General features: G+C 62.2%; 2 protein-coding genes across 4 annotated transcripts in view; one reads left to right on the top strand and one right to left on the bottom strand.

Annotated features, from left to right (window-relative positions):
* Window positions 1-5,896, top strand: part of HK3 (hexokinase 3) — a 29,946-nt gene extending 24,050 nt beyond the window's left edge. For both annotated transcript variants that reach the window (XM_050961763.1, XM_050961762.1), the window contains exons 14-19: window positions 875-970; window positions 1,451-1,550; window positions 1,818-2,001; window positions 3,142-3,297; window positions 3,480-3,713; window positions 5,540-5,896. In XM_050961763.1, the coding sequence (XP_050817720.1) occupies window positions 875-970; window positions 1,451-1,550; window positions 1,818-2,001; window positions 3,142-3,297; window positions 3,480-3,713; window positions 5,540-5,684 (915 nt within the window). In that variant the 3' untranslated portion in view covers window positions 5,685-5,896. The remainder of the gene's footprint in view (window positions 1-874; window positions 971-1,450; window positions 1,551-1,817; window positions 2,002-3,141; window positions 3,298-3,479; window positions 3,714-5,539) is intronic.
* Window positions 5,897-6,202: 306 nt separating this feature from the next.
* Window positions 6,203-26,223, bottom strand: part of UNC5A (unc-5 netrin receptor A) — a 35,878-nt gene continuing 15,857 nt past the window's right edge. The window contains exons 7-15 of one of the 2 annotated variants that reach the window (XM_050961764.1): window positions 24,975-25,163; window positions 24,474-24,773; window positions 24,131-24,218; window positions 23,835-24,003; window positions 22,071-22,304; window positions 9,957-10,106; window positions 9,452-9,616; window positions 8,578-8,756; window positions 6,203-6,921 (exon numbers count right to left, since the gene is read on the bottom strand). In XM_050961764.1, the coding sequence (XP_050817721.1) occupies window positions 6,756-6,921; window positions 8,578-8,756; window positions 9,452-9,616; window positions 9,957-10,106; window positions 22,071-22,304; window positions 23,835-24,003; window positions 24,131-24,218; window positions 24,474-24,773; window positions 24,975-25,163 (1,640 nt within the window). In that variant the 3' untranslated portion in view covers window positions 6,203-6,755. The remainder of the gene's footprint in view (window positions 6,922-8,577; window positions 8,757-9,451; window positions 9,617-9,956; window positions 10,107-22,070; window positions 22,305-23,834; window positions 24,004-24,130; window positions 24,219-24,473; window positions 24,774-24,974; window positions 25,164-26,223) is intronic. The other variant, XM_050961765.1, reaches the window with a different exon arrangement.

The raw sequence follows: 26,223 nt of genomic DNA on the forward strand, positions 1-26,223 counted from the left end.
CGTCCCAGGAGGAGGTTGGGGGGGCCGTGTCCCAGGAGGAGGCTAGGACGTGCCAGGGGGAGGTTGGGGGGGCCACGGCTGTGGCCCAGGAGGAGGCTGGGAGGTCCCGGGGGAAGCTGGGGGGGCCGTGCCCCAGGAGGAAGCTAGGACGTGCCAGGGGAAGGCGGGGGGGCGCACAGCTGTGGCACAGGAGGAGGCTGGGACGTGCCAGGGGGAGGCTGGGAGCCATACCCCACGCGGAGGCTAGGATGTGCCAGGGGGAGGCTGGGGGGGCCGTGCCCCAGGAGGAGGCTGGGACGTGCCAGGGGGGAGGCTAGAGGGGAGCACAGCTGTGGCCCAGGAGGAGGCTGGGATGTGCCAGGGGAAGGTTGGGGGGGGCACGGCTGTGGCACAGGAGGAGGGGGGACGTACCAGGGGGAGGCTGGGAGGGCCGTGCCCCAGGAGAAGGCTGGGACATGCCAGGGGGAGGCTAGAGGGGAGCACAGCTGTGGCCCAGGAGGAGGCTAGGACGTGCCAGGGGGAGGCTGGGGGGGCATGGCTGTGGTCCCAGGAGGAGGCTGGGATGTGCCAGGGGGAGGCTAGAGGGGAGCACAGCTCTGCCCCAGGAGGAGGCTGGGACGTGCCGGGGAGGCTGGGGGGCCGTGGCCAGGACAGGCAGCGCTTCCGTCCCTGCCCACAGCTGGGGCCTGTCTTCCCAGCGCTGTTGGTGCTCAGCAGCCTGGCTGGTGCCCAGAGTCCGTTGATGCTAATGCCAGGGGGCTGGGTGGGTGCCCGCAGGCTGGTGCTATGATGCCACAGGTGCTACTAGCCAGGTTGCTGCTAAGTGGACTGTTCTGTAGCTTGTTGACTCTGAATCCTAATGACTGGTCCCCAGGGCATCCTGCTGAGCTGGACCAAAGGATTCAACGCCTCGGGCTGTGTGGGGCAGGATGTGGTGAAGCTGCTCCGGGAGGCTGTGAAGCGCAAAAATGTACGACACGGGGGCCTGGGCAGGAGGGGTGGGGGGCGGTGCAGGGCGTTGTACTGGGCAGGTGGGGTGAGGCATCGTGGTGCTAGGCCAGGCATCATGCTGGGTGCATCAGGCCAGGCGGGGCGTTAGGCTTCCAGGTGGGGGTGTTGTGCCCCGCCAGGCATCGCGCCAGGAGCATCGGGCAGGCAGTTCGGTGCTGGGGGGCTCAGGGCTGTGTGATGCTGTCTCAGCCTGATGGTGCCCCGGTGATGCCCAAGCACAGGATGCTGGCGTGTCGGGGGCAGGGCCGGAGCCCTGTGGCCCTCGCCCGTATCAGCTGGGGGGCAGGTGGGCACCCGGCCTGGCTGAGGCTGGCAGCTCCCTCCAGGAAGACGCAGAGGGAGGGGCCGTTTCCCAGGAGAAGGGGGGGGCAGTGTGCCAGTGCTGTTGCTCTGGCGACAGGGAATTGTGTTGCCTAGTAACAGGTCTCATTCTTTCTAGCACTTTGCGCTGGATGTGGTTGCCATAGTGAACGACACCGTGGGAACCATGATGTCGTGTGGCTACCATGACCCCAACTGTGAGGTCGGCCTCATTGTGGGTAAGTGGCAGACACCCCCCCCCCCGTGCCCAGCGGGCAGGCGCACCCCCAGCCCCAGGGCAAGGCACTGCCCAGCTTGGGGGTGCAAGAGCCAGAACAGTGTTCAACCCTCTAAGCCTGGCCCCCACCCCCTGTAGCACATGGCCTATGACCCCCCCCCCCCGCAGTGCTGCCCCTTTGGCATTGCCCAGCTCCAGGGCTGGTGCAGCAGGGGAGGGGGCGATGCCGCTCCAGCCTGGCGACACCCCCTCCCTCCCTCCCGCCCAGGCACGGGCACCAATGCCTGCTACATGGAGGAGCTGCGGAACGTGGGCACCCTGGCAGGGGAGGAGGGGCGGATGTGCATCAACATGGAGTGGGGGGCGTTTGGCGACAACGGCTGCCTGGACACCTTCTTCACCCCCTTCGACAGACAGGTGGACGAGGCCTCGCTGAACCCCGGCAGGCAGAGGTGGGGCACTGGGGGCAGAGGGACTAAACAGGGGCTGTGCTGGGGTCGGGTGGGGGGGAGCAATGGCCACACCACACCAGGCAGGGGGCCATACCGGGCCTGAGTAGTGGCCGCACCAGGGCAGGCCTGGCCAGGGATAGTCCTGGTGTGGGGAAGGGGCTGGCCAGGGGCCATCCTGGGGCAGGGCAGGAGTCATCCTAGGGCAGGGCAGGGCAGGGCAGGGCAGGGCAGGGCAGGCTTGAGCAGGGGGCTGTACTGGGGTGGGGAAGGGGCTGGCCAGGGGCCATCCTGGGGCAGGGCAGGAGTCATCTAGGGCAGGGCAGGGCAGGGCAGGGCAGGGGGCTGTCCTGGGGCAGGGCAGGCCTGGCCAGGGGCAGTACTGGGGTGGGGAAGGGGCTGGCCAGGGGCCGTCCTGGGTCAGCGCAGGAGTCGTCCTGGGGCAGGGCAGGGCTGGCCAGGGGCTGTCCTGGGGCAGGCCTGGGCAGGGGGCTGTCCTGGGGCAGGGCAGGCCTGGCCAGGGGTCATCCTGGAGCAGGGCAGGGCAGGCTTGGGCAGGGGGCAGTACTGGGGTGGGGAAGGGGCTGGCCAGGGGCCGTCCTGGGGCCGCGCAGGGTTGGCCAGGGGCTGTACTGGGGCAGGCCTGGGCAGGGGGCTGTCCTGGGGCAGGGCAGGCCTGGGCAGGGGGCTGTACTGGGGCAGGGCAGGCCTGGCTAGGGGTCATCGTGGAGCAGGGCAGGGCAGGCTTGGGCAGGGGGCTGTACTGGGGTGGGGAAGGGGCTGGCCAGGGGCTGTACTGGGGCAGGCCTGGGCAGGGGGCTATCGTGGGGCAGGGCAGGCCTGGGCAAGGGGTTGTACTGGGGCAGGGCAGGCCTGGCTAGGGGTCATCGTGGAGCAGGGCAGGGCAGGCTTGGGCAGGAGGCTGTACTTGGGTGGGGAAGGGGCTGGGCAGGGACCGTCCTGGGGCTGCGCAGGGTTGGCCAGGGGCTGTACTGGGGCAGGCCTGGGCAGGGGGCTGTAGTGGGGAAGGGCAGGCCTGGGCAAGGGGCTGTACTGGGCGGGGAGAAGGGGCTGGGCAGGGGCCGTCCTGGGGCAGGGCAGGGGGCTGTGCTGACAGCCCGTTGGTCTCTCCTACCGGGGCAGGTTTGAGAAGCTCATCAGTGGCATGTATCTGGGCGAGATTGTCCGGCGCGTCCTGCTGGAGCTCACGGACAAGGGGTGCCTGTTCCGAGGCCGCCCGTCCCCCAAGCTCCAGACCCCAGACATCTTCCAGACTAAGTTCCTGTCGTCCATCGAGAGGTGAGTGCGGGCTGGGCGCAGGAGGGTGAAGGGGGCAGGCGCTGTCGGTGCTGATGGCTCCTGGGACGCCAGCTGCCAGGCAGGGCAAAGGACTCCAGCCCTTGCCGCTGAGGTGCTCCTGCGGGGGGGAGGGGGCAGGGGCGAGGGCCTGGGCCGCACTGATGGTGCCCGTGTCCCCACAGTGACGGCCTGGCCCTGCGGCAGGTGTGTGCCATCCTGGAGGAGCTGGGGCTGCACGTCAGCTGTGAGGACAGCGTGCTGGTGCGGGAGGTGTGCCAGGTGGTGGCCCGGCGCGCGGCCCAGCTCTGCGGGGCAGCCGTGGCTGCTGTGGTGGAGAAGATCCGGGAGAACCGGAGCCTGGAGCAGCTGGCGGTGACGGTGGGCGTGGACGGGACGCTCTACAAGCTGCACCCTCAGTGAGTGGGGGCGGGAGGGGCGGCTGGGCCCTGCTGGCATGCGGGGGAGCGCAGAGAGGAGGGGCTCGGGGCTCCCCGTGGCTGTGCCAGCAGATGGGTGCAGAGGAGCTGCTTGCCCCTGCGCGGGGGCGGGCAGGGATGAGTTGCAGCAGGTGCAGCCGAGGGCAAGGACACTGGGTTTGCCTGTGGGTGAGCAAGGGAGAGCGGCAATGCCTGGCTGCAGGGCCTGGCGGGCAGTGAAGGGGGGCTGGTTGTAGTTCCCGGAGGGCAGGGCCGGTGCAACCATTTAGGCGAACTAGGCGGTTGCCTAGGGCGCCAAAAAGCCCCCCCAATTTTTTTTTAAATGGTTGAGCAGCTGCTGCTGCTGGGACAGAGAGGGAGTCTGAGCTGCCCGCGGCAGCCTGCAGTCCAGGGTGTCCCCCGGGTCAGCGCGCCTCCGCGGCAGCCCAGGGGTTTCCCCGGGTCAGGGCGCCGCCGCGGCAGCCCAGGGGTTTCCCCGGGTCAGGGCGCCGCCGCGGCAGCCCAGGGGTTTCCCCGGGTCAGGGCGCCGCCGCGGCAGCCTGCAGTCCAGGGGGTCCCCTGGGTCAGGGCGCCGCCGCGGCAGCCGGCAGCCCAGGGGTTTCCCCTGGTCAGCATGCTGTTGCCGGCAGCCCAGGGCTTCCTCTGGGTCAGCGCGCCAGCAGGGCTGCCCAGAGAGGGGGACAAGAGGGGCAATTTGCCCCAGGCCCCGCAGGGGCCCCCACGAGAGTTTTTTTGAGGCCCCTGAAGCGGGGTCCTTCACTCGCTCTGGGAGGCCCGGAAAACACACTCGTGGGGCCCGGGCTCCTGGAGCTTCTTCTGCTCCTGGTCCTCGCTGGTGGGGGGTCCTTCCGCTCTGGGACCAGTCGCCGAAGTGCTCCGGAGACCCGCGGCGGGGGCCCTCGGCCACAGAATTACCGCTGAAGACCCGGCTGCACTTCGGCAGCTGGTCCCGCATCGACGGCAATTCGGCAGTGGGGGGGCCCCGTGGCGGGTCTCCGGGGCACTTCGGCGGCAGGTCCCGGAGCGGAAGGGCCCCCCGCCGCCAAATTACCGCCAAAGCAAGGGCCCCCCGCCGCCGAAGACCCCAGGCCCCTGAAATCCTCTGGGCTGCCCTGGCGCCCCGTTGGCAACCCAGGGAGGTCCCCTGGGTCAGCACAGCTGCTGCCAGCAGCCGCCAGCCCAGGGGTTCCACTGCGCAGTCCTGCTTGGAGAGGACACGGAGCAGAGGTGAGCTGGGGTGGGGAGGTACCGCAGGGTCCTCAGGCCAAGGGGTGGGGAGCTGCCACGGGGACGGGCGGCACACTTCAGGGTGGCGGGGGGGCGGGCAGCTGCTGCAGGGGTTGGGGGGGCGCAAGGTTGCACCGGCTCTGCCGGTGGGCAGTGAAGGGGGGCTGGTTGCAGTGCCTGGCAGGCAGTGAATGGGGGGGCAGGTTGCAGGGCCCATCCGGCAGTGAAGGGGGGGGCAGGTTGTAATCCCCGGCGGGCAGTGAAGGGGGGCTGGTTGCAGTGCCCGGTGGGCAGTGAAGGGGGGCTGGTTGCAGTGCCTGGCAGGCAGTGAATGGGGGGGCAGGTTGCAGGGCCCATCCGGCAGTGAAGGGGGGGCAGGTTGTAATCCCCAGCGGGCAGTGAAGGGGGGCTGGTTGCAGTGCCTGGCAGGCAGTGAATGTGGGGGCAGGTTGCAGGGCCCATCCGGCAGTGAAGGGGGGGGCAAGTTGTAATCCCCGGCGGGCAGTGAAAGGGGCCGGTTGCAGGGCCTGGCAGGCAGAGTTGCAGGGCACTTGGCCTCACTCCCCCCTTCTCTGCAGCTTCGCGCAGCAGGTGCAGGAGACGGTGCGGCAGCTGGCCCCACGCTGCAGCGTCACCTTCCTGCAGTCAGAGGACGGCTCGGGGAAAGGCGCCGCGCTCATCGCAGCTGTTGGCTGTCGTGTCGCTCGCCACCAACGGGCCTGAGCCTGCCCTGGAGTCCTGCAGTGAGGGAAGAGCAGCTGGGTGCAGCCCTGCCCCGCCCATGGAGGTTGCGCCGGGCAGCTGAGACATGGACGCAGCCTGGGCCCTATGCCAAAGCCCCTGTGAGACGGGCTCTCCCCTGCCCTGTGCCAGAGCATCATGCCATCTGACCTGGCATTCGGGAGGGGTGAAGAATAAACCAGCCTTTTGCACAACTCAGCGGTGCAGTGTCTTTTGCTGCCAGCGCCGGACACTGGAGGGCCCCATGTGGGGAGGAGCTGGGGTGCCCTGCCGGCCTTTTGCACCCCACGAGGCCCCAGGGAAGTCCCTGGCGACCTGGGAACCGTCTCCCGTCTGCAGCCAGCGCTGCCCTTCCCCCAGGGGCATTGCCCCCAGGCGGCCGGGTGGGTAGGGACTGGAACACTCCCCATGGGGCAGCTTGTGCTGCTCCCCCCCCAGCCCCGTGTCTGGTGACAGTGCGACTCCCAGCTAGCAATATAGATCCAATTTATTTACATGGTGCCCGCTAGCCCCCTCCCGCGATGCCTGCTATGTACATAAGGCCAAGTGTAAATACGCGAATGCACTTGAATACAGAATTAAAAAACGGTCTTTACACAACATGGGACAGGGCCTGGCACCGCCCGGCCCCACACGTTACAGCACGCACGACGCACAATGCCCGCTGCACACACAGCACCCGGATGGGCTGGGCTGGAGCCAGGCAGCCCATCCCAGCACCCCCCAGAGCCCCCGCCCACAGCCCCCGCCCTGGCCTGTTCTTTGGCTCCAAGACACCCCCGAAGGGGGACTGGCCCACAGCTCCTTGGCATGCGGGGGGTCAGGTGAGTCCTAGCAAGGGGCACAGCCCCCCGCACTCAGTCAGTGCCAGCACTGGGGAGCCCGTGCCCACCCAGCCAGCTCCCTGCCCCCTGTGCAGGCAGCATGAACAGGAGCCCAGCACAGGCCGCCAGGGGACAGAGCTGGCACCTCTGGGGCAGTGGCACCCACGCTGCTGCCCCGGGGCCTGTGCTCCCCCCTCTGCAGGGCCCTGCCCCGCCCTGCGCTGGCCCCTCAGCACTCAGCCTCCGAGACGGCGAAGAGGGCACTGTCCTGTTTGCCCACCTCGGCCACGGCGGCGGCCAGCTGCGCCAGGTTCCCGCTGGGGAAGTGTCGCGCCTCCCACAGGTTCAGGATCATGGCAGTCGGGCTGGCCTTCGAGGCGAAGAAGCTGAGATGGCTGCAGAGGAGAGGAGAGGAGTTAGCTGGGAGCTCCACCCCTGCCCCTGCCCGGGGCACCCCCTGCCCTCACGGGCTGGTCGGCCAAGGGGGGCTGCACGAGAGGCCTGGCACTGGGATCACTCCCTGCCCCCAGTGCCCTGGTGAGGGGACGCTCCTTGCCCCCAGTGCCCCATCCCTCACTCCCTGCCCCCAGTGCCCTGGTGAGGGGACGCTCCTTGCCCCCAGTGCCCCATCCCTCACTTCCTGCCCCCAGTGCCCTGCCCCTGGGATCACTCCCTGCCCCCAGTGCCCTGGTGAAGGGACGCTCCCCGCCCCCGGGATCGCTCCCTGCCCTCAGTGCCCCGCCCCTGGGATCATTCCCTGCCCCTAGGATCACTCCCTGCCCCCAGTGCCCTGGTGAGGGGACGCTCCCGCCCCTGGGATCGCTCCCTGCCCCTAGTGCCCTGCCCCCGGGATCACTCCCTGCCCTCAGTGCCCTGGTGAGGGGGCGCTCCCTGCCCCTGGGATCGCTCCCAGCCCCCGGGATCGCTCCCTGCCCCCAGTGCCCTGCCGCTGGGATCACTCCCTACCCTCAGTGCCCTGGTGAGGGGGCGCTCCCTGCCCCTGGGATCACTCCCAGCCCCCGGGATCGCTCTCTGCCTCCAGTGCCCCGCCCCCAGGATCACTCCCTGCCCCCAATGCCCCGCCCTGAAGATCACTCCCTGCCCTCAGTGCCCTGGTGAGGGGACGCTCTCCGCCCCTGGGATCGCTCCCAGCCCCCAGGATCGCTCTCTGCCTCCAGGATCACTCCCTGCCCCCAGTGCCCCGCCCCTGGGATCACTCCCTGCCCCCAGTGCCCTGGTGAGGGAACGCTCCCTGCCCCCGGGATCGCTCCCTGCCCCCAGTGCCCCGCCCCTGGGATCACTCCCTGCCCCCGGGATCACTCCCTGCCCCCAGTGCCCTGGTGAGGGGATGCTCCCCGCCCCCGGGATCGCTCCCTGCCCCCAGTGCCCCGCCCCTGGGATCACTCCCTGCCCCCGGGATCACTCCCTGCCCTCAATGCCCTGGTGAGGGGATGCTCCCTGCCCCCGGGATCGCTCCCTGCCCCCAGTGCCCCGCCCCTGGGATCACTCCCTGCCCCCGGGATCACTCCCTGCCCTCAATGCCCTGGTGAGGGGATGCTCCCTGCCCCCGGGATTGCTCCCTGCCCCCAGTGCCCTGCCCCTGGGATCATTCCCTACCCCCAGTGCCCTGGTGAGGGGACACTTCCTGCTCCCTGGGATCGCTCCCTGCCCCCGAGATTGCTCCCTGCCCCCAGTGCCCCACCCCCGGGATCACTCCCTGTCCTCAGTGCCCTGGTGAGGGGATGCTCCCTGCCCCCGAGATCGCTCCCTGCCTCCGGGATCACTCCCTGCCCCCAGTGCCCCGCCCCCAGGATCGCTCCCTGTCTCCAGGGTTGCTTCCTGCACCCAGGATCGCTCTCTGCCCCCAGTGCCCTGCCCCCGGGATCGCTCCCTGCCCCCAGTGCCCTGCCCCTGGGATCGCTCCCTGCCCCCAGGATCGCTCCCTGCCCTCAGTGTCCTGGCGAGGGGATGCTCCCTGCCCCCAGTGCCCTGACGAGGGGACGCTCCCTGCCCTCAGTGTCCTGGTGGGGAGACACTCCCTGCCCCCGTACCTGTCCAGGTGGAGTTTCTGGGCCAGTGTTCTCCAATCAGCCCCACGGGCGCAGGGCGTGTCCAGGCTGCCGATGATCTTCTGGCGGATGAGGAAGGGGATCTTGAAGGCACTGGGGCCCACCAGGGCTGGGCAGCTGGCCTCGCTCTCGGGCACCAGCCAGTCCGAGAAGCTCGTGTCCTAGGAGTCCAGCAGGGAGCAGGTGTGACGTTAGCAGTGTGGGCTAATCTCATTGGAAGGTGACAGGGCCAGAAAGAGTTAATTACCTCCCAGCCAGACCTGCCCCAGGGCCCAGCTTTAGAGACTGGTTAGGAAGGTCTGTAAACAAAGCAAGCTGGGAAATGCAGCCACATTGTTAGAGAGAAGGGGAGGTGTCTGCTCAGGGCTTGGGATGGCAGCGAAGGGAGGACAGGTGGATGCAGCTTGGCTAGTGCCAGAGCTTTGATTCAAAGATCAAAAGGGAATATTAACATCTAGGAAGACACTTGAGGGAAATAGTATTATTGTCTCTGTGAAGGTTGTGGTAACCTGTATCTGAACTGTTTAACGGATAAATTACTCTGTGCTAATTGCCAGGATGTTTGGGAGAAGGAGAGTTAAGCCTATTGCTTTCTCAGGCCAAAAGGCTGCTGGAAATGTATAAAAACCCTGGGACGTGATCCTGCTTCATCTCAGATCTGCTTTGGGTTTCAAGAGGGGGAAACCTTAAGCTACAAGGATTGAGATCCCCAGTCACTGACTGGAGCCACCCTGAAATGGACATTGGCCGGCAGTCAGCCCCCCACCCTCCCAGGGCTCCTGTTCCTCGGGCAGGTGGCTCCAGGGCCTGGCGCCTGCCCGCAGTCAGCCTCACTCACCGGTCCCAGCCTGCTCACCTTGGCAATGTTGAAGTTGATGTTGAAGCTCTGCCCGTCGCCCTCCACCTGCCAGACCCAGATCTTGCAGACCAGCTGGCAGGTGCTGGGGCTGAGACGCTCCAGCGTGAAGGTGCAGTGCAGGTAGGGCTGCAGCCCGCTCCACAGGTGGTAGAAGGGGATCTCCTGCGGCAGAGGGAAGCCGAGGGTCACTCCCGCCTGCCCTGGGGCTGCTGCAGGGCTCTCGGGCTTCAGGGGCGAGGCAGGAATCCCTCCGGCCTCCTCGGGAAGCAACAGGGACGGTCCCCACCCCGGCCAAGAGCAGGGGCCCAGGGCAGCAGGAGCTTGGGGCAGGATGGGGGGCAGGGAAGAGTGGGGCATCCCTGCCAGCCCCTGGGGTTCAGTGCCTGCTCCGCTGTGTCGCTGCTGCAGGGCTCACCCATCCTGCTGTGGGCAGAGCTGGGCCTGGCCCTGGAGCCCCGGCTGGGGCAGGGGGGGGCGCAGCAGTCACGGCTTGCTCTCCTACCTGGTAGCTGGCGAGGAGTTTGCTCTTCCACAGCGAGCTGGGCATGTCGTGGATGGAGAGACGCAGGTTGTGGTAACTGTCCTTGAAGTGCAGGATGCGGGGGGCTCCGATCAGCTGCCCCCCCAGCTGCTTCTCCAGCTGCATCACCTCCTGCCGGGAGATGGGCGCTCAGCCAGGGACCGAGCCCCAGCTCCGGCCAGTCCCTGCTCAGCCCAGGTCCTGGATCCCCTCGCCCCTCACTGACCCCCTGCCCTAGGGGCCCCCAGCCTGTCCCTGGGAAGCCCTGGCCTCAGTGAGAGCAGTGGGCTGAGCAAGGCAGCTCTGGGAGCCTCGTGACATGGGGGGAGCCCACTGCCTTTCTCTGCAGGGTTCAGCTCAGCCCTGCCAGGTCAGGGGGCATCTGGGCAATGAGCAGCACGGCCCTGCTGCCGTAATGGTGCCAGGAAGGGAGGGGAGACAGGCACTGGGTCACATGGGAGCTAGGAGAGAGGTCCTGGAGGGCACGACTAGGCTGCTAGGTAGGGGATTGAAGCCCAGGACCTCCCTGGCAGCTGTTCTCTGACATGCTTCCAGTTCCACGCGCAGGGCCAGGGAGACTGGCAGAACTGCAGGGTCTCAATGTGTGGATGAGATGATGGTGACGAGAGAAGGGGTTTAGGTTTATTGGGAAAGGAGGAACCTATATAGGAAGGTTGGGCTCCACCTAAACCAAACTGGTACCAGATTTCTGGTGTGTAACGCTAAAAGGTGGTAGAGGAGTTTTGAAACTAAGGGCTGGGGGAAAGGTGTCATGGAGTCACCGGGCGATGCTCTGGAACTGCTCCCCACAAAGCCAGTCAGGACTCTGGGGAGCCTCCTCTCCCTTGGAGCAGACTTGTTCAGGGCAAGAAGCTCACACTGTCTTCACCTCCTGGGTCTCTCCTTGGCGCATTCAGCATCCTCTGCCCCTCCGTGCACTTCCCACAGCGAGTCCGCCCCAGTGGGGTCCTGGGACAGCCAGAGGGTCTTGCACCCCCACTTCGCAGTCAGACGTGACTCTCAGCCAGCCAGTAACACAGAGGTTTATTCGATGACAGGAACAGGGGCTAAAACAGAGCTTGTAGGTACAGCGAATGGGACCCTTCAGCCGGGTCCATTCTGGGGGGCAGTGAGCCAGACCCCCACGTCTGCACTTCACTCCTCGTCCCCAGCCAGCTCCCGACTAACCACCCCCTCCAGCCCCTCCTCTCTGCTCAGCTCCTTTCCCGGGCCAGGAGGTCACCTGATCCCTTTGTCTCCAACACCTTCAGCTGGCACCTTTGCAGAGGGGGGCCCAGGCCATCAGTTGCCAGGAGACAGAGTGTCAGGCATTTAGGTGCACTGGCCCTTTGCTCTGTAGCAATCACACACCCTGATTCCACCACCTAGATACTTCAGAACTGCATAGGGGACACTGAGGCACCAACATAGCATTCAGAGAAAACATTAAGAACGTTCTCAGTTTGCCACAAAAGGCAACAGGTGCAGAAGAGCACATGGTTCGGACAGAGACATCCCTTGGGGGAGGATCTCTTAATGGGGATTCTCCATATCCTAGTAAAGGGGAGAGGATCGAAGCTGATAAAGTGCAGGTAGGAACTGAGGAGAAACAGTCCAATGAAGGGTCTCAGAGTGGTAGCCGTGTTAGTCTGTATCAGCAGTTACCTCACATGAAGGCAGACAACTACATATTGACAAATATAGAAATGCTAGAAGTGTAAATACTAAGATGGGGGAACTCGAGTGCTTGGTATTAAATGAGGATATTGATGTAGTCGGCATCACAGAAACTTGGTGGAATGATGATAATCAATGGGGCGTGGTGACACCAGGGTACGAAATGTATAGGAATGATGGAGCAGATCGCACTGGTGGGGGACGTGACACTGTATGTGAAAGAAAGCGTAGAGTCAAATATAGTACAAATCTTCAATGAATCAAACTGTACCATCGAGTCTCTCGGGATAGAAATTCCGTGCTTGAATAATAAGCGTATAGCAGCAAGGATATGCTCCTGCCCACCTGACCAGGGTGGTGAGGATGACTGTGAAATGCCCTGGGAGAGTAGAGAGGCTACAAAGACAGAAAATAATAGTGGAGGATTTTGACTATCCCTGTATTCACTGCGCACACGTCACCTTAGGATGGGATGCAGAGATAACATTTCCACACACGATTAATGACTGGAACCCACAATAGAAGAGGCAGTTCTTGATTTAGTCTAAGTAGAGCACAGGATCTGGTCCAAGAGGTGACTAGAGCTGAACTGCTCAGTAATAGCGACCACAATGTAATAACATTCAACAGCCGGGTGCTGGGGACACCAAAGAAACCCACCTGTGATGGAGTAGGGGCTGTCTGTGTGGGGGATGGGAGAGCCAGGGAGGACTTTAGGTGAGGGACTAGGATCTAAGCCTGTAACCTGAGCCAGGTGGGGGGTGGGGTTAGCACCTTGGCCCGGGAAGCTGGACAAAGGAATCGGCCGGGTGGAGGAGGGGCAGTTCAGTTTCAGTTTTGGGCTGGGTGAGGGGAATTCAGGGGATCCTATGCTGGACCCAAGCACCCTGAAACTCCAGAAGGACTCGATTGGGGGGTCCTGGTTTGGCCTCCAGGCTCTGCTGTAACCTGCCTTCCTGTTTTCCAATAAACCTTCTGTTTTACTGGCTGGCCGAGAGTCACTGTGGGTCCCAGGAAGAGGGGTGCAGGGCCGGACTCCCCCACCCTCTGTGACAACTGGTGGCAGCGGCGGGAGATACTGCACCCCGTGGACGACGCTTCCTGCAGTAAGTGACTGGGGAGCAGTAAAACGAAGGGGTGATTAACCCCTGGGAGTGTGTGCCCAGTGAGAAGGACTTTGCAGTAACAGGGTCCCCCGGGGGATTGCAGCGAGCAGTCCCAGGGGCGGAGGAGCTCGACCCTGGCAGAGAGGTGATGACCTCAAAAAGGGCTCGTGCACTAGGGGTCCCCCTGGAAACCGTGGGGAGCGGCGAGCACCCCGGCCTGTGAGTGGCCAGCAGGAAGATGTATGCCAAGCGGCGCAAGTGTGACCTGCTGGAGCTGTGCAAGCAGAGGGGGCTGCGCCCGGGGAGGCTCACCAAGGACCAGCTGATTGTCCGGCTGGAGCAGGGAGACCGCATGAATGAACGGAGCCCTGTCTCTGAGGGAAGCAGCCGGGCAGATGCAGCGCAGGCACCAGTGTCTGTCCCCGCTCGGAGTGGTCAGCCGGCGGCTGAGGGCTTCCCGAGACCCCCTCTTCCTATGCCGAGGGGAAGGGTGGGGAGGAGCCCAGCGAATGCCGAGGGCACCGTGACCCCCCTGATCAGCAGGGGATCATCCCAGCGAAGCTCACCCCCCAGCAGGGGATCATCCCAGTGACGCTCGGCATCCGTGGAGTGGAAGCGGCTGGAATGGGAGCGAGAGCTAAAACTGAGAGAGCTGGAGGATCGTGAGAGACAGAGAGAACATGACTGGGAGGAGAAAGAGAGACAGCGTCATCATGAGCTGGAACTGGCGAGGCAGAGGGGCAGCGGGCCCCCAGCTGCGATGAGTGAGGGGGGGCCCAGGACAGCGCAGAGCTTTGAGAAGTGCATCCTGGCCCAGCGTAAGGAGGGGGAGGACATGGATGACTTCCTGGAGGCCTTTGAGACGGCCTGCGAGCTGCACCAGGTAGCTCCGGCAGACAGGCTCCGGGTTCTCACCCCCTTACTGGACCCCAAGGCCGTGGCATTGTATCGCCAGCTGGGGGAGGAGGAGAAAGGGAACTACGAACTATTCAAGCAGGCCCTGCTGCTCGAGTTTGGGCTGACTCCTGAGATGTACCGGGAGAGGTTCCGGAGTCAGGATAAACCCCTGAGGTCTCATATCTGCAACTAGCCGTCCGCATGGAGGGATACGCCAGCAAGTGGGCAGATGGGGCCCAGACGAAGGGGGACCTGGTCAAACTGCTGGTACTGGAGCAACTGTATGAGCAGTGCCCATCCGACCTGAGGCTGTGGTTGAGGGACCAAAAGCCAGAGAACCCACGACATGCAGGGCGGCTGGCCGATGAGTTTGTGAAGAGCCGGTCGGGGGGTGGCAGGGAGGAGTCTCAAAGGAACAGGCCCGCCGCGATGCAGAGAGAGAGTCATCCTGGGACCTCCCAAAGGGGGAATAGGGAGAACCCTCTCCCAAGGGGAACACCCAGCGTCAGGGACAACCGACCAGTTCGACGGGACCAACAGGACATGAGCTGCTATCAGTGTGGCCAGAGGGGCCACATACGGTCCCAATGCCCCAGACTGAGGACAGACTGAGCAGACCAACCCCACACTGGGTTAACTTGGTAGAGACCCAGCTGGATGAGGGGCAGCATTCGCAGGAAATGGGGGCCGGCCACGTACCACCTGTGAAGGAGGGAGGAGGGCCCCAGGTCAGCTCGTCTGGGGGGATGGATGCTCCAGGCTCCAAGTTTTTGGTTTACAGAGTGGGTGCGGGGCTGCCCCTCCGGAAAGAATGCCTTGTTCCCCTGGAGGTAGATGGGATGGAGGTCACTGGGTACTGGGACACGGGCGCAGAGGTGACCCCGGGCCGGCCTGAGGTGGTGGCCTCAGATCGGATGGTGCCCGACACCTACCTGACCCTGATGGGTATGGGCGGGACCCCATTCAAGGTGCCCGTGGGGAGGGTACACCTGAAGTAGGGGCCCAAGGAGGGCCCCAAGGACGTGAGGGTACACTCATATTTGCCCATGGAAGTGTTAATGGGGGGGGAACCTGGAGGTCTGGCCAAGTAACACCCAGGGTGCCCTGGTCATGACCCGTAGTCAGAGTCAGCGAAGGGCACTGTGCCCTGACAATGGGGAAGGGGCTCTGCCCGAGGTGCAGGACCCTAACCTGGTGGGGAGGGAACACCCAGGGACATGGCTCAGAGAGGCTGCGGCCTCAGACCCAGCCAGCGAGAGAGAGCCGGTCCCCATCCCTGTCCCAGCTGCTGAGTTCCAGGCCGAGTTGCAGAAAGATCCCTCCTTGCGGAGGCCAAGGGACCGGGCTGACCTCAGTGCGGTACAGACCATGAGGAGAGGTTGCAAGGAGAGGTTCCTGTGGGAGAAGGGGTTCCTATACCGAAAATGGGCTCCCCCAGGGGAAGTAGAGTCATGGGGGATCAGGAGGCAGCTGGTGGTTCCCCAGAAGTTCCGTCACAAGCTGTTGTACCTGGCCCATGACATCCCTCTCGCAGGGCACCAGGGAATCCGGCGCACCAGGCAGAGGCTGCTACAGAACTTTTACTGGCCTGGGGTCTTTACCCAGGTCCGACAGTACTGCCAATCCTGTGACCCCTGCCAGAGGGTGGGGAAGGCCCGGGACAAGGGGAAAGCGGCTTTGAGGCCGTTACCCATCATAGAAGAACCTTTCCAGAAGGTGGCCATGGACATAGTGGGACCTCTCAGCAAGGCGACCCGGTCGGGGAAGAAATACATCCTGGTGGCGGTGGCCTTGTCCTCTATCGAAGCAGACACAGTGGCAGATGCGCTGCTGACCATTTTCAGCTGGGTGGGGTTCCTCAAGGAAGTCTTAACGGACCAGGGGTCCAACTTCATGTCGGCCCTGCTCCGGTCCTTATGGCAGAAATGTGGGGTCCAGCACAACTGGGCCTCAGCGTATCACCACCAGTCCAACAGGCTAGTGGAAAGGTTCAACAGGACACTAAAGATGATGCTAAAAACATTTATTTACCAGCACCCGCAGGATTGGGACAAGTACTTACCTCACCTGCTGTTCACGTACAGGGAGGTACCCCAGGAATCTACCGGGTTTTCACCTTTCGAACTGTTGTATGGAAGGCGGGTAAGGGGGCCCCTAGACCTGATGAGGGACGAATGGGAGGGGAAGGCCGCTCCCGATGGAGAGTTGGTGGTGGAGTATGTCCTGACCTTCCGGGAAAGACTTGCCGAGCTCATGGGCCTGGCCAGGGAGAATCTGGCCCGAGCCCAGAGGAGGCAGAAGGTCTGGTATGACCCCACGGCACGGGCCCGTGCCTTCGCCACCGGGGATCAGGTGATGGTTCTCATCCCCGTGAGGAGAAACAAACTCCAGGCCGCCTGGGAAGGGCCCTTCAAGGTTATCAAGCAACTGAATGAGGTAAACTATGTGGTGGAGCTGTCAAACCGGGCACATCACCGTCGGGTGTACCATGTGAACATGATGAAACCATACTATGATGGGGGAATGTGGTGTGGGCCATGTGTGGACATTGGGAGGGGCAGGGAGATGACCCCTTAGTGGATCTATTCCCTGGGACAAAAGCTGGTTCCCCCCTGAAGGCGATTCCCCTCTCTGATCAGCTGATCCTGGCCCAGCACGCTGAGATCAGAGGGCTGCTGCATCTGTACCAACAGCTGTTTTCCAACCAGCCTGGACGCACTAATTTGACTCTCCACCGGGTGGAGACCGGGTCACATCCCCCTATAAGATGCTCCCCTTTTCGGTCACTGGGAAAACTGCCCGGGACCTAGAAAGAGAGGTCAGGGACATGCTGGCTTTGGGGGTGATCCAGCCGTCTTCCAGCCCTTGGGCCTCGCCAGTGGTGCTGGCCCCCAAAAGGGGTCAATCCGGTTCTGTGTAAACTATCAAAAGCTCAATGCCATCACCGTGTCTGATGCCTACCCCATGCCCAGGCCTGACGAGCTCCTAGACAAGCTGGGAGGTGCTCGGTACCTCACCACCATGGATCTTACAAAGGGCTACTGACAGGTACTGCTGGACGCAGATGCCAGGCTGAAATCAGACTTTATCACCCCTCTGGGGCTCTATAAGTTTCTAACCCTGCTCTTCGGCCTCAAGAGAGCGCCGGCCACCTTCCAGCGCCTGGTGAATCAGCTGCTAAGGGGAATAAAAAGTTTTACCGTGGCGTCTTTTAACGACATCTGTGTCTTTAGCCAGACCTGGAAGGACCATGTGTCCCAGGTTAAACAAGTGCTGGACCGACTCCGGGAGGCTGGGTTAACAGTAAAGGCTGAGAAGTGGAAGGTGGGGATGGCTGAAGTATCTTACCTGGGCCATCGGGTGGGGAGCGGCTGCCTGAAGCCAGAACCAGCCAAGGTGGAGGTGATCAGAGACTGGCCTGCTCCCCGAACCAAAAAGCAGGTCCAGGCCTTTATTGGGATGGCGGGGTACTATCGAAAGTTCGTGCCCCACTTTAGCGCCATAGCCGGCCCCATCACTGAACTGTGCAAAAAGGGGAAGCCAGACCAGGTGATCTGGACTGAGCAGTGCCAGGAGGCTCTCCGGGCGCTGGAGGAGGCTCTGGTTAGTGGCCCGGTTCTGGCAAACCCAAATTTTAACAAGCCCTTTATGGTTTTCACTGACGCCTCAGACACGGGACTGGGAGCGGTGTTAATGCAGGAGGATGAAAAGGGGGAGAGACATCCCATCGTGTACCTGAGCGAGAAGTTGCTACCCCGGGAACAAAGCTACGCGGCCATCGAGAAGGAATGCCTGGCCATGGTGTGGGCCCTTAAAAAGCTAGAGCCATATCTCTTTGGGCGACACTTCACCGTGTACACCGACCACTCTCCCCTGACCTGGCTGCACCAGATGAAAGGAGCGAAAGCCAAGCTCCTGAGGTGGAGCCTGCTCCTGCAGGACTATGACATGGACGTGGTCCATGTGAAGGGAAATGCCAACCTGACAGCGGACGCGTTGTCCCGGAGAGGGGGCCCTGAGTTTCCCCAAGTCACTGGGCAGAGTGACCCCACTCAGTTCAGTCTCCAAGGGGGGAGAGACGTGATGGAGTAGGGGCTGTCTGTGTGGGGGATGGGAGAGCCAGGGATGTCTTTAGGTGAGGGACAGGATTTTTAAGCCTGTAACCTGAGCCAGGTACGGGGGAGAGGGTTAGCACCTTGCCCCGGGAAGCTGGACAAAGGAATCGGGCGGCTGAAGGAGGGGCAGTTCAGTTTCGGTTTTGGGCTGGGTGAGGGGAATTCAGGGGATCCTATGCTGGGATCCAAGTGCCCTGAACCTCGAGAAGGACTCGATTGGGGGGTCCTGGTTGGGCCTCCAGGCTCTGCTGTAACCTGCCTTCCTGTTGTCCAATCAACCTTCTGTTATACTGGCTGGCTGAGAGTCACTGTGAGTCCCAGGAAGAGGGGTGCAGGACCAGACTCCCCCACACTCCGTGGCACCACCGCAGTAGCATTTAACGTCACAAGGGGTTTAGTTAAACAGGAATTGAAAGGAACACAAGAGGGAAATGCGGCAAGCTGCATGGAGGCCATAACAGAGGCTCACACTAAATGCATACCCCAACTGAAAAACCAGTAAGAAGTCCACAAACGTGTCCCCGTGGCAAACAGCAGAGTATAAGAGGTGGCTGGAAGCAAAAAGGCAGCCTTTAAATCTTGGAAGTCAAGTCCTGCTGGGGAAATAGGCAAGAGCATAAACTCTGGCGAGCCAAGTGTAAAAGTGTAATTTGGGATTGTGGAAGCAGGGAAAGAAAGAGGGTTTAAGTGCAGCCATTTAAGTGTCACAGACAGAGCAACTGTTCTGTCAAGTCTTAGCCTAGTACCGCGAGACCCGTAGAAGCAGGGCCCACGTCAGAAGCGAGTGGAAAACAGCAGGATAGTCAGTGTGACCCAGCCCGGAGATAACGATGTCTGAGAAGAGAAAGTGAGAAAATACCCGAGTAGATAGCAAATAGCCTAAATAAAAAGCAGATGGTTTAATTAACGCACGTCACAAAGAGGTATAAATACTTGTGTGATCTTGCTTGTACTTTGGAGAAACTGAGGCAGAGAAGCTCTCTGTCAGCTGTGTTCTTCCCTTGCGATCACATGTCCTGAATAAAGCTGTTCCTTCCAACCTGAGAGAGGAGTTCGTTTCTTCCACAGGAGGCCAAAAAAGAATTTGAAGAGCAGCTAGCAAAAAACTAACAGCACCATTTTTAAGTTCATCAGAAGTAGAAAGCCTGGTGAACGATCAGTGGGGCCACTGCATGATCGAGGTGCTAAAGGAGCACTCAAAGAAGACAAGGCCATTGCAGAGAAACTAAGTGAATTCTTTGCATCGGTCTTCACAGCTGAGGATGTGAGGGAGAGTCCCACACCTGAGCCATTCTTTTTAGGTGACAAAGCTGAGGAACTGTTCTAGATCGAGGTGTTAATAGAGGAGGTTTTGGAACAAACTGATAAACAGTAAAAAGTCACCAGAACCGATGGTATCACCAAGAGCTCTGAAGGAACTCAAATGTGAAATTGCAGGATTACTAACTGTGGCATGTAACCTATGGCTTAAATCCCTGCATCCTCCCTGGGGGGCTCTGAGCAGGAACCCACCCCCAGCCTCTGTACCAGAGAAGAGCTAATGTGACACCAATCTTTAAAAAGGTCGAGAGGTGATCCCGGCAATTACAGGCCAATAAGCCTGACTTCAGAATCGGGCAAACTGGTTGAAAGTATAGTAAAGAACAGAATTGTCAGACACACGGATGAACACAGTTTGTTGAGGAAGAGTCAACAGGGCTTTTGTAAAGGGAAATCACGCCTCAACAATCTACTAGAATTCCTTGGGGGAGTCAGCAAGGGAGATCCAGTAGATACAGTGAACTTGGACTTTCAGAAAGCCTGTGACAAGGTGTCATGGAGTGTGGGTGAGTCAAGGCCCTGCACCCCCGGCTTCCTGCAATTCACCAGGCCTCTCAGCCAGCCAGTAAAGCAGCAGGTTTATTTAGATGACAGGAACACAGTCCATGACAGGCCTTACAGGTACAGACAACAGGACCCCCTCAGTTAAGTCCATCTGGGGGGCCAGGGAGGCCAGAGCCACATTGGGTTCTCATGTTATGTGCTCAGGTATCCTCCCTTCCCCAATGCCAGCAGTCCCGGCACAACTCCCCTGCAACCTTCCCAGGCCAATATCCCCTCTCAGCATTCGAAGACCGCATCAAGAACATTCCCAGTTCGTCACACAAGGTCCCTCACCAAAGGCTCTTATGCAAAGTGAGCAGTCTTGGGATAAGAGGGAGGATCCTCTCATGATCAGTAACTGGTTAAAAGATAGGAAACAAAGGGGAGGAATAAATGGTCAACTTTCACGGTGGACAGAGGTAAATAGTGATGTCCCCCAGCGGTCTGTGCTGGGCCCAGTTCTATTCAACAGATTCATGAATGATCTGGCAAAGGGGGTAAACGGTGAGGTAGCAAAGGTTGCAGATGATACAAAACCAGGCAGACTGCGAAGAGCTACAAAGGGATCTCACAAAACTGGGTAACTGGGCAACAAAATGGCAGATAAAATTCAGTGTTGATAAATACAAAGAAATGCACATTGGAAAACGTAATTCCAACTGTACATACACAATGCTGGGGTCTAAATTAGCTGTTACCACTCAAGAAAGAGACCTTGGAGTCATCGTGGACAGTTCTCTGAAAACATCCACTCACTGTGCAGCGGCAGTCAAAACAGCCAAGAGAATGTCAGGAACTATTAAGAAAGGGATAGAGCAGGAGTTGGCAACCTTTCAGCAGTGCTGTGCCGGGTCTTCATTTATTCACTCTAATTTAAAGTTTCTCGTGCCAGTCATACATTTTAACATTTTTAGAAGGTCTCTCTCTAAGTCTATAATATATAACTAAACTATTGTTGTATGTAAAGTAAATACGGTTATAAAATGTTTAAGAAGCTTCCTTTAAAATTAAATTAAAATGCAGAGGCCCCCCTGGACCAGTGGCCAGGCTCCCGGAAGTGTGAGTGCCACTGAAAATCAGCTCGCGTGTCTCCTTCAGTACCCGTGCCGTAGGTTGCCTACCCATGGGATAGATAATAAGGCAGAAAATATCATGTTGCCTCTGTATAAATCCCTGGCACCCCCACACCCTGAATCTCGCATGCAGATGTGGTAGCCCCACCTCAAAAAAGATACATTAGAACTAGAAAAAGTACAGGGAAGGGCACCAAAAATGATGGGGGGTTGGAATGGCTGCCGTATGAGGAGAGATTAAGAAGACTGGGACTGTTCAGCTTGGACAAGAGACGACTAAGGGGGGATATGATGATAGAGGTCTATAAAATGGTGCCTGGTGTGGAGGAAGTGACGAGGGCCGTGTTACCCCCGTGTTACCCCTTCCCATAACGCAAGAACCAGGGGTCACCCAAGGAATTACTAGGCAGCAGGTTTAAAGCAAACAGAAGGAAGTACTTCACACAGCGCACAGTCAACCTGTGGAACTCCTTGCCAGAGGATGTTGTGAAGGCCAGAAGAATAACTGGGTTAAAAAAAGAACTAGATAAATTAATGGAGGACAGGTCCATCAATGGCTGTTAGCCAGGATGGGCAGGGGCACAACCCCAAGCTCCAGGTGTGCCTAAGCCAGGGGATGGATCACTCGCACTCGTCCTGTTGTGTTCACTCCCTCTGCGGCACCTGGCACTGGCCGCTGGCAGCAGACGGGACACTGGGCTGGACGGGCCATCGGGCTGACCCAGGCTGGCTGTTCTCATGTAGATGGGACAGGAACTGGCTGGCGGGCTAGGAACATGACTAAGGGCCAGAACCCTGCCAGGACTGGAGTAGCAGGGAGCTCCCCCCATGACCGCACTCCCACCCTGCTCCCTACAGCACCCCCTGCTGGGAGAGGCTGGAGCTGGAGTGGCTGGGAGTCCCCCCAGTGCCAGAGCTCCCTGCTGCTCTCCATGTGCCCCCCAGGTCTGGCACAGAGTGCCCTTGGTCCAGGCCTCTCTCCACTGGGCTGGGGGCATCGCGCCTCTTTGCACAGGGGAGTCAGGGCCTCGGAGGCAGGGCATGGGTCAGGGCGGGGCTGCGGTCAGGCCATGGGGCAGGGTGGAGGTCAGGCCAAGAGGCAGGCCGTGGGTCAGGGCAGGGCTGAGGGGCAGGACTGGGGTAAGGGCTGGGCAGAGGGGCTGGGATCAGGCCATGGGGCAGGGCGGGGGGCAGGCTGAGGAGCAGGTTGGGGGCAGGCCATGGGGCAGGTTGTGGAGCAGGTTGGGAGCAGGCCATGGGGCAGGCCGTGGGGCAGGTTGGGGGCAGGCCATGGGGCAGGGTGGGGCTGGGGTCAGGCCATGGGGCAGGCCGTGGGGCAGGCCGTGGGAGGGCGGGGGCCGGTACCTGAAGCACGTCCGGGGTGTCGCGGAGGCAGTACACGCGGATGCTGTACTCCAGGGAGCTGCAAGAGGCCGGCGCGAAGAGCAGGATCTTGAGACGCTTGGCGGCCGCCATGCTGAGCGACTCCCCCACCAGGGCGAAGCGCCCCAGCTGCTCCGTGAAGACGTAGGCGGCCTGGGCCTCCAGCTGGCAGTAATAGAGCCCCGAGGCCGCCTCCTCCCCGACCTGCAGCACGTCCTGCAGCAGAGACCCCAGAGCTGGGCACGCGCTCCCCGGCCCCCCTCAGCCCTGCCTGCCATGCGAGCCGGTGCCCTGCGCCGGGACCCCACCTGGCCCTGCCTGGGGGGCTCCGAGCGGGGACCTGCCCCTGCCCTGCACGGGGACCCCACCTGGCCCTGCCTGAGGGGCTCCGAGCGGGGACCTGCCCCTGCCCTGCGCCGGGACCCCACCTGGCCCTGCCTGGGAGGCTCCGAGCGGGGACCTGCCCCTGCCCTGCACGGGGACCCCACCTGGCCCTGCCTGGGGGGCTCCGAGCGGGGACCTGCCCCTGCCCTGCACCGGGACCCCACCTGGCCCTGCCTGGGGGGCTCCGAGCGGGGACCTGCCCCTGCCCTGCGCCGGGACCTCACCTGGGGGTCTCTGAGCAAGGACTTGCCCCTGCCCTCGCCTGGGGGGCTCCAAGCGGGGACCTGCCCCTGAGCTGGGGGGCTCCGAGCGGGGACCTGCCCCTGACCCCGCCTGCGGGCTCCGAGTGGGGACCTGCCTCTGCCCTGGGGGGCTCCGAGTGGGGACCTGCCTCTGCTCTGGGGGGTCCAAGCGGGAACCCTGCCCCTGCCCCCGCCTTGGGGGCTCCAAGCGGGGACCTACCCCTGCGCTGGGGGGCTCCGAGCGAGAACCTGCCCCTGCCCCTGCCCCTGCCCTGGGAGGCTCCAAGTGGTGACCCACCCCCTGCCCCTGCCCTGGGGGGCTCCGAGCGGGAACCTGCCCCTGCCCCTGCCCCCTATCCCTGCCCTGGGGGGCTCCAAGCAGGGACCTGCCCCTGCCCACACCTGCGGGCTCAGAGGGGCACCTGCCCCTGCTCTGCCCTGGGGGGCTCCAAGCAGGGACCTGCCTCTGCCCCCGCCTGGGGGGCTCCAAGCGGGGACTTGCCCCTACTCCTGCCCTGGGGGGTTCCGAGCAGGGACCCTCCCCCTGCTCCTGCCATGCGGGGCTCCAAGAGGGGACCTGCCCCTGCCCCTGCGCTGGGGTCTCTGAGCGGGGACCTGCCTCTACCCCTGCCCTGGGGGGCTCCGAGTGGGGACCTGCCCCTGCCTGGGGGGTTCCAAGTGGGGCCCTTTCCCCTGCCATGCAGAGCTCCAAGAGGGGACCTGCCCCTGCTCCTGCCCCTGCCCCTGTGCTGAGGTCTCTGAGCAGGGACTTGCCTCTGCCCCTGCCCTGGGGGGCTCTGAGCGGGAACCTGCCCCTGCCCCTGCCCTGGAGGGCTCTGAGCGGGAACCTGCCCCTGCCCTGGGGTGCTTGGAGCAGGGACCCGTCCCCTGCCCTGGGGGGCTCCGAATGGGGACCCTCACCCTCCCCCTGCCCTGGGGGGCTCTGAGTGGGGACCTGCCCCTGCTCTGGGGGGGCTCCAAGCGGGGACCCCAGGCCTAGCTGTTTTCTTTCCCAGGCCATGTCGGGGGAGGGGAAGTGCACCCCCTGTGAGTACCTTTGGGGTCCCCTTGGCACTCCCAATATCAGCCCCCATTATGGGCCCTTGGCCCAGGCACTCACCTCCCAACTGCCCTCACACGACTGCTTCTTCAGGCGGATGCTCCAGTCGGCGGCGTTGGCCTCCACACTGTGCCCCAGGGCCAGGATGGCGGGACGCGTGAGCAGCACCCCCGGCGGCCCGCAGCTGACGATGGGGCTCAGCAGGGTCTGGCAGCCGGTGAGGGGCAACCTCCACAGGGAGAGGAGAGAGGATGAGAGGGGTGAGACGGGGCACTGCCAGGGCACAGAGCTGGCACAGCTGCAGGGCTCCATGCTGGTGGCCCAGGGGCTGGCAGGGCTGCAGGCCCAGCACCTACCTCACGTCCTCCTGCTTGTGCAGCGTCAGGTAGACCTCGTAGATCTTCCCCCGCGGGATGGCGTCGGGCGGGATGAGCAGGCTGATCCCTGCAGTAGGGCAGATGGCGCAGGTCAGCAGGGGCTGCCCTGATCCCAGCACCGCCCACGGGGCCCACCGGCCTTTCTGGCTCCAGCCCTGCCCGTGCCCCCCTGGAATGTGCCAGCCCATGCTGGAGTGCAGGCCCAGCATGGCAAGCCCAGACTCCCACAGCACCCACTGCCCGGTGGGCAGGGGGATGGATTCTCACGCTGGCTCGCAGGCCGGGGCCCCAGGGTGCCACCCCACCCCCGCGCCAGCCGTACCTGTGTTGGGGATCAGGAGCCGCCCCCCCAGGAAATTGAAGGTGCCACAGGCCATGCTGGCAGCGCCCCGGGGCAGGGAGCGGAAGCAGCTCTGGGCGGCGAAGCGTGACACAAAATCCAGGCCCTCAGCGGCGGGCGAGCTGTGGTGCAGGGTGTGGCGCCCAGCGCCCAGGGGGCTCAGCAGGTGCCCGTTGCTGAGCTGGAACTTGCTGTGCCCATCCTGGCGTGAGCACAGGGAGCCCTGGTAGGTCATGGTGGTGGTGCTGAGGTCGGGCTGGATGGTGAGCAGGTGGGACGTCCCTGTGAGCGGGCAGAGGGTGAGCCAGTCAGTGCTGTCCCCCACGGTCCCACCCCTTGCCCAGGCTGAAGGGAAGGGTCCTGGGGCGTGAGCCCGGCTCTGTGCCAGCAGGCTGGCAGGGACGAGCACTCCAGGACCACGCTGCCCAAGCCCATGGAGCTGCACCCCGCCCAGTGCTGCCCGCATCCCCATGCCGCACGCACCTGCCTTGGCTGGCTTGCTGCTGACGGGCTGGAAGCCGGCAGTGAGGATGGACGAGTCGGCCACGTCGGGGTCCAGGCCCCCCTTCTTGCGACAGCACACCAGGACCACCACGAGCAGCAGCAGCACCAGGCAGATGGCCACGGCCATGAGCCCCACGTACAGTGCCACGTCTTCGGGGCCAGAGGCGGCTGGGGGGAGAACCGCGCTGAGCCAGGCGGAATGGGCAGGCACCCAGGGAGCCTGGGGCTCAGCACGAGGGTTTATCCTTGGACATGTGCCAGATCGGGGCTGAGGCCTTCTGTGGGGCTTGTGCCAGGGCCAGGCTCCCCACTGGGTCCCACTCCTGGCACCTGTCCCCACGGGAAACGCAGCTGAGGGCATGTGAGTACCTGTGGCCTGACAGGGACCTCGAAAGGTCATCTAGTCCAGTCCCCTGCCCTCCTGGCAGGGCTAAGTACACCTCTATACACCCCTATATAACGCTGTCCTCGGGCGCCAAAAAGTCTTACCACGTTATAGGTGAAATCGTGTTATACTGAACTTGCTTTGATCCACCGGAGTGCGCAGCCCTCCCCCCTCCCCGGAGCACTGCTTTACCGCGTTATGTCCGAATTCGTGTTATATCGGGTGGCGTTATATTGGGGTAGAGGTGTATTATCTAGACCACCCCTGACAGATGTTTGTCTAACCTGCTCTTAAAAATCCCCATTGACGGAGATTCCACAACCTCCCTAGGCAATTTATTCCAGTGTTTAACCACCCTGACAGTTAGGAAGTTTTTCCTAATGTCCAGCCCAAACCTCCCTTGCTACAATTTAAGCCTATTGCTTCTTGTCCTGCCCTCAGAGGTTAAGAAGAACAATTTTTCTCCCTCCTTCTTGTAACAACCTTTTATGTACTTGAAAACTGTTACCACATCCCCTCTCAGTCTTCTCTTCTCCAGACTTAACAAACCCAGTTTTTTCAATCTTCCCTCATAGGGCGTTTTCTAGACCTTTCATCATTTTTGTTGCTCTTCTCTGGACTTTCTCCAATTTGTCCACATCCTTCCTGAAATGTGGCACTCAGAACTGGACACAACACTTCAGTGGAGGCCTAATCACCGCGGAGTAGAGCGGAAGAATTACTTCTCAAACTCAGATGTGAAATTGCAGGACTACTAACTGTAGTCTGTAACCTATCATTTAAATCAGCTTCTGTACCAAATGACTGGAGGATAGCTAATGTGACACCACTTTTTTAAAAGGG

This window comes from Gopherus flavomarginatus, chromosome 7 (genome assembly GCF_025201925.1).
Source record: "Gopherus flavomarginatus isolate rGopFla2 chromosome 7, rGopFla2.mat.asm, whole genome shotgun sequence".
NCBI lineage: Eukaryota > Metazoa > Chordata > Testudines > Testudinidae > Gopherus > Gopherus flavomarginatus.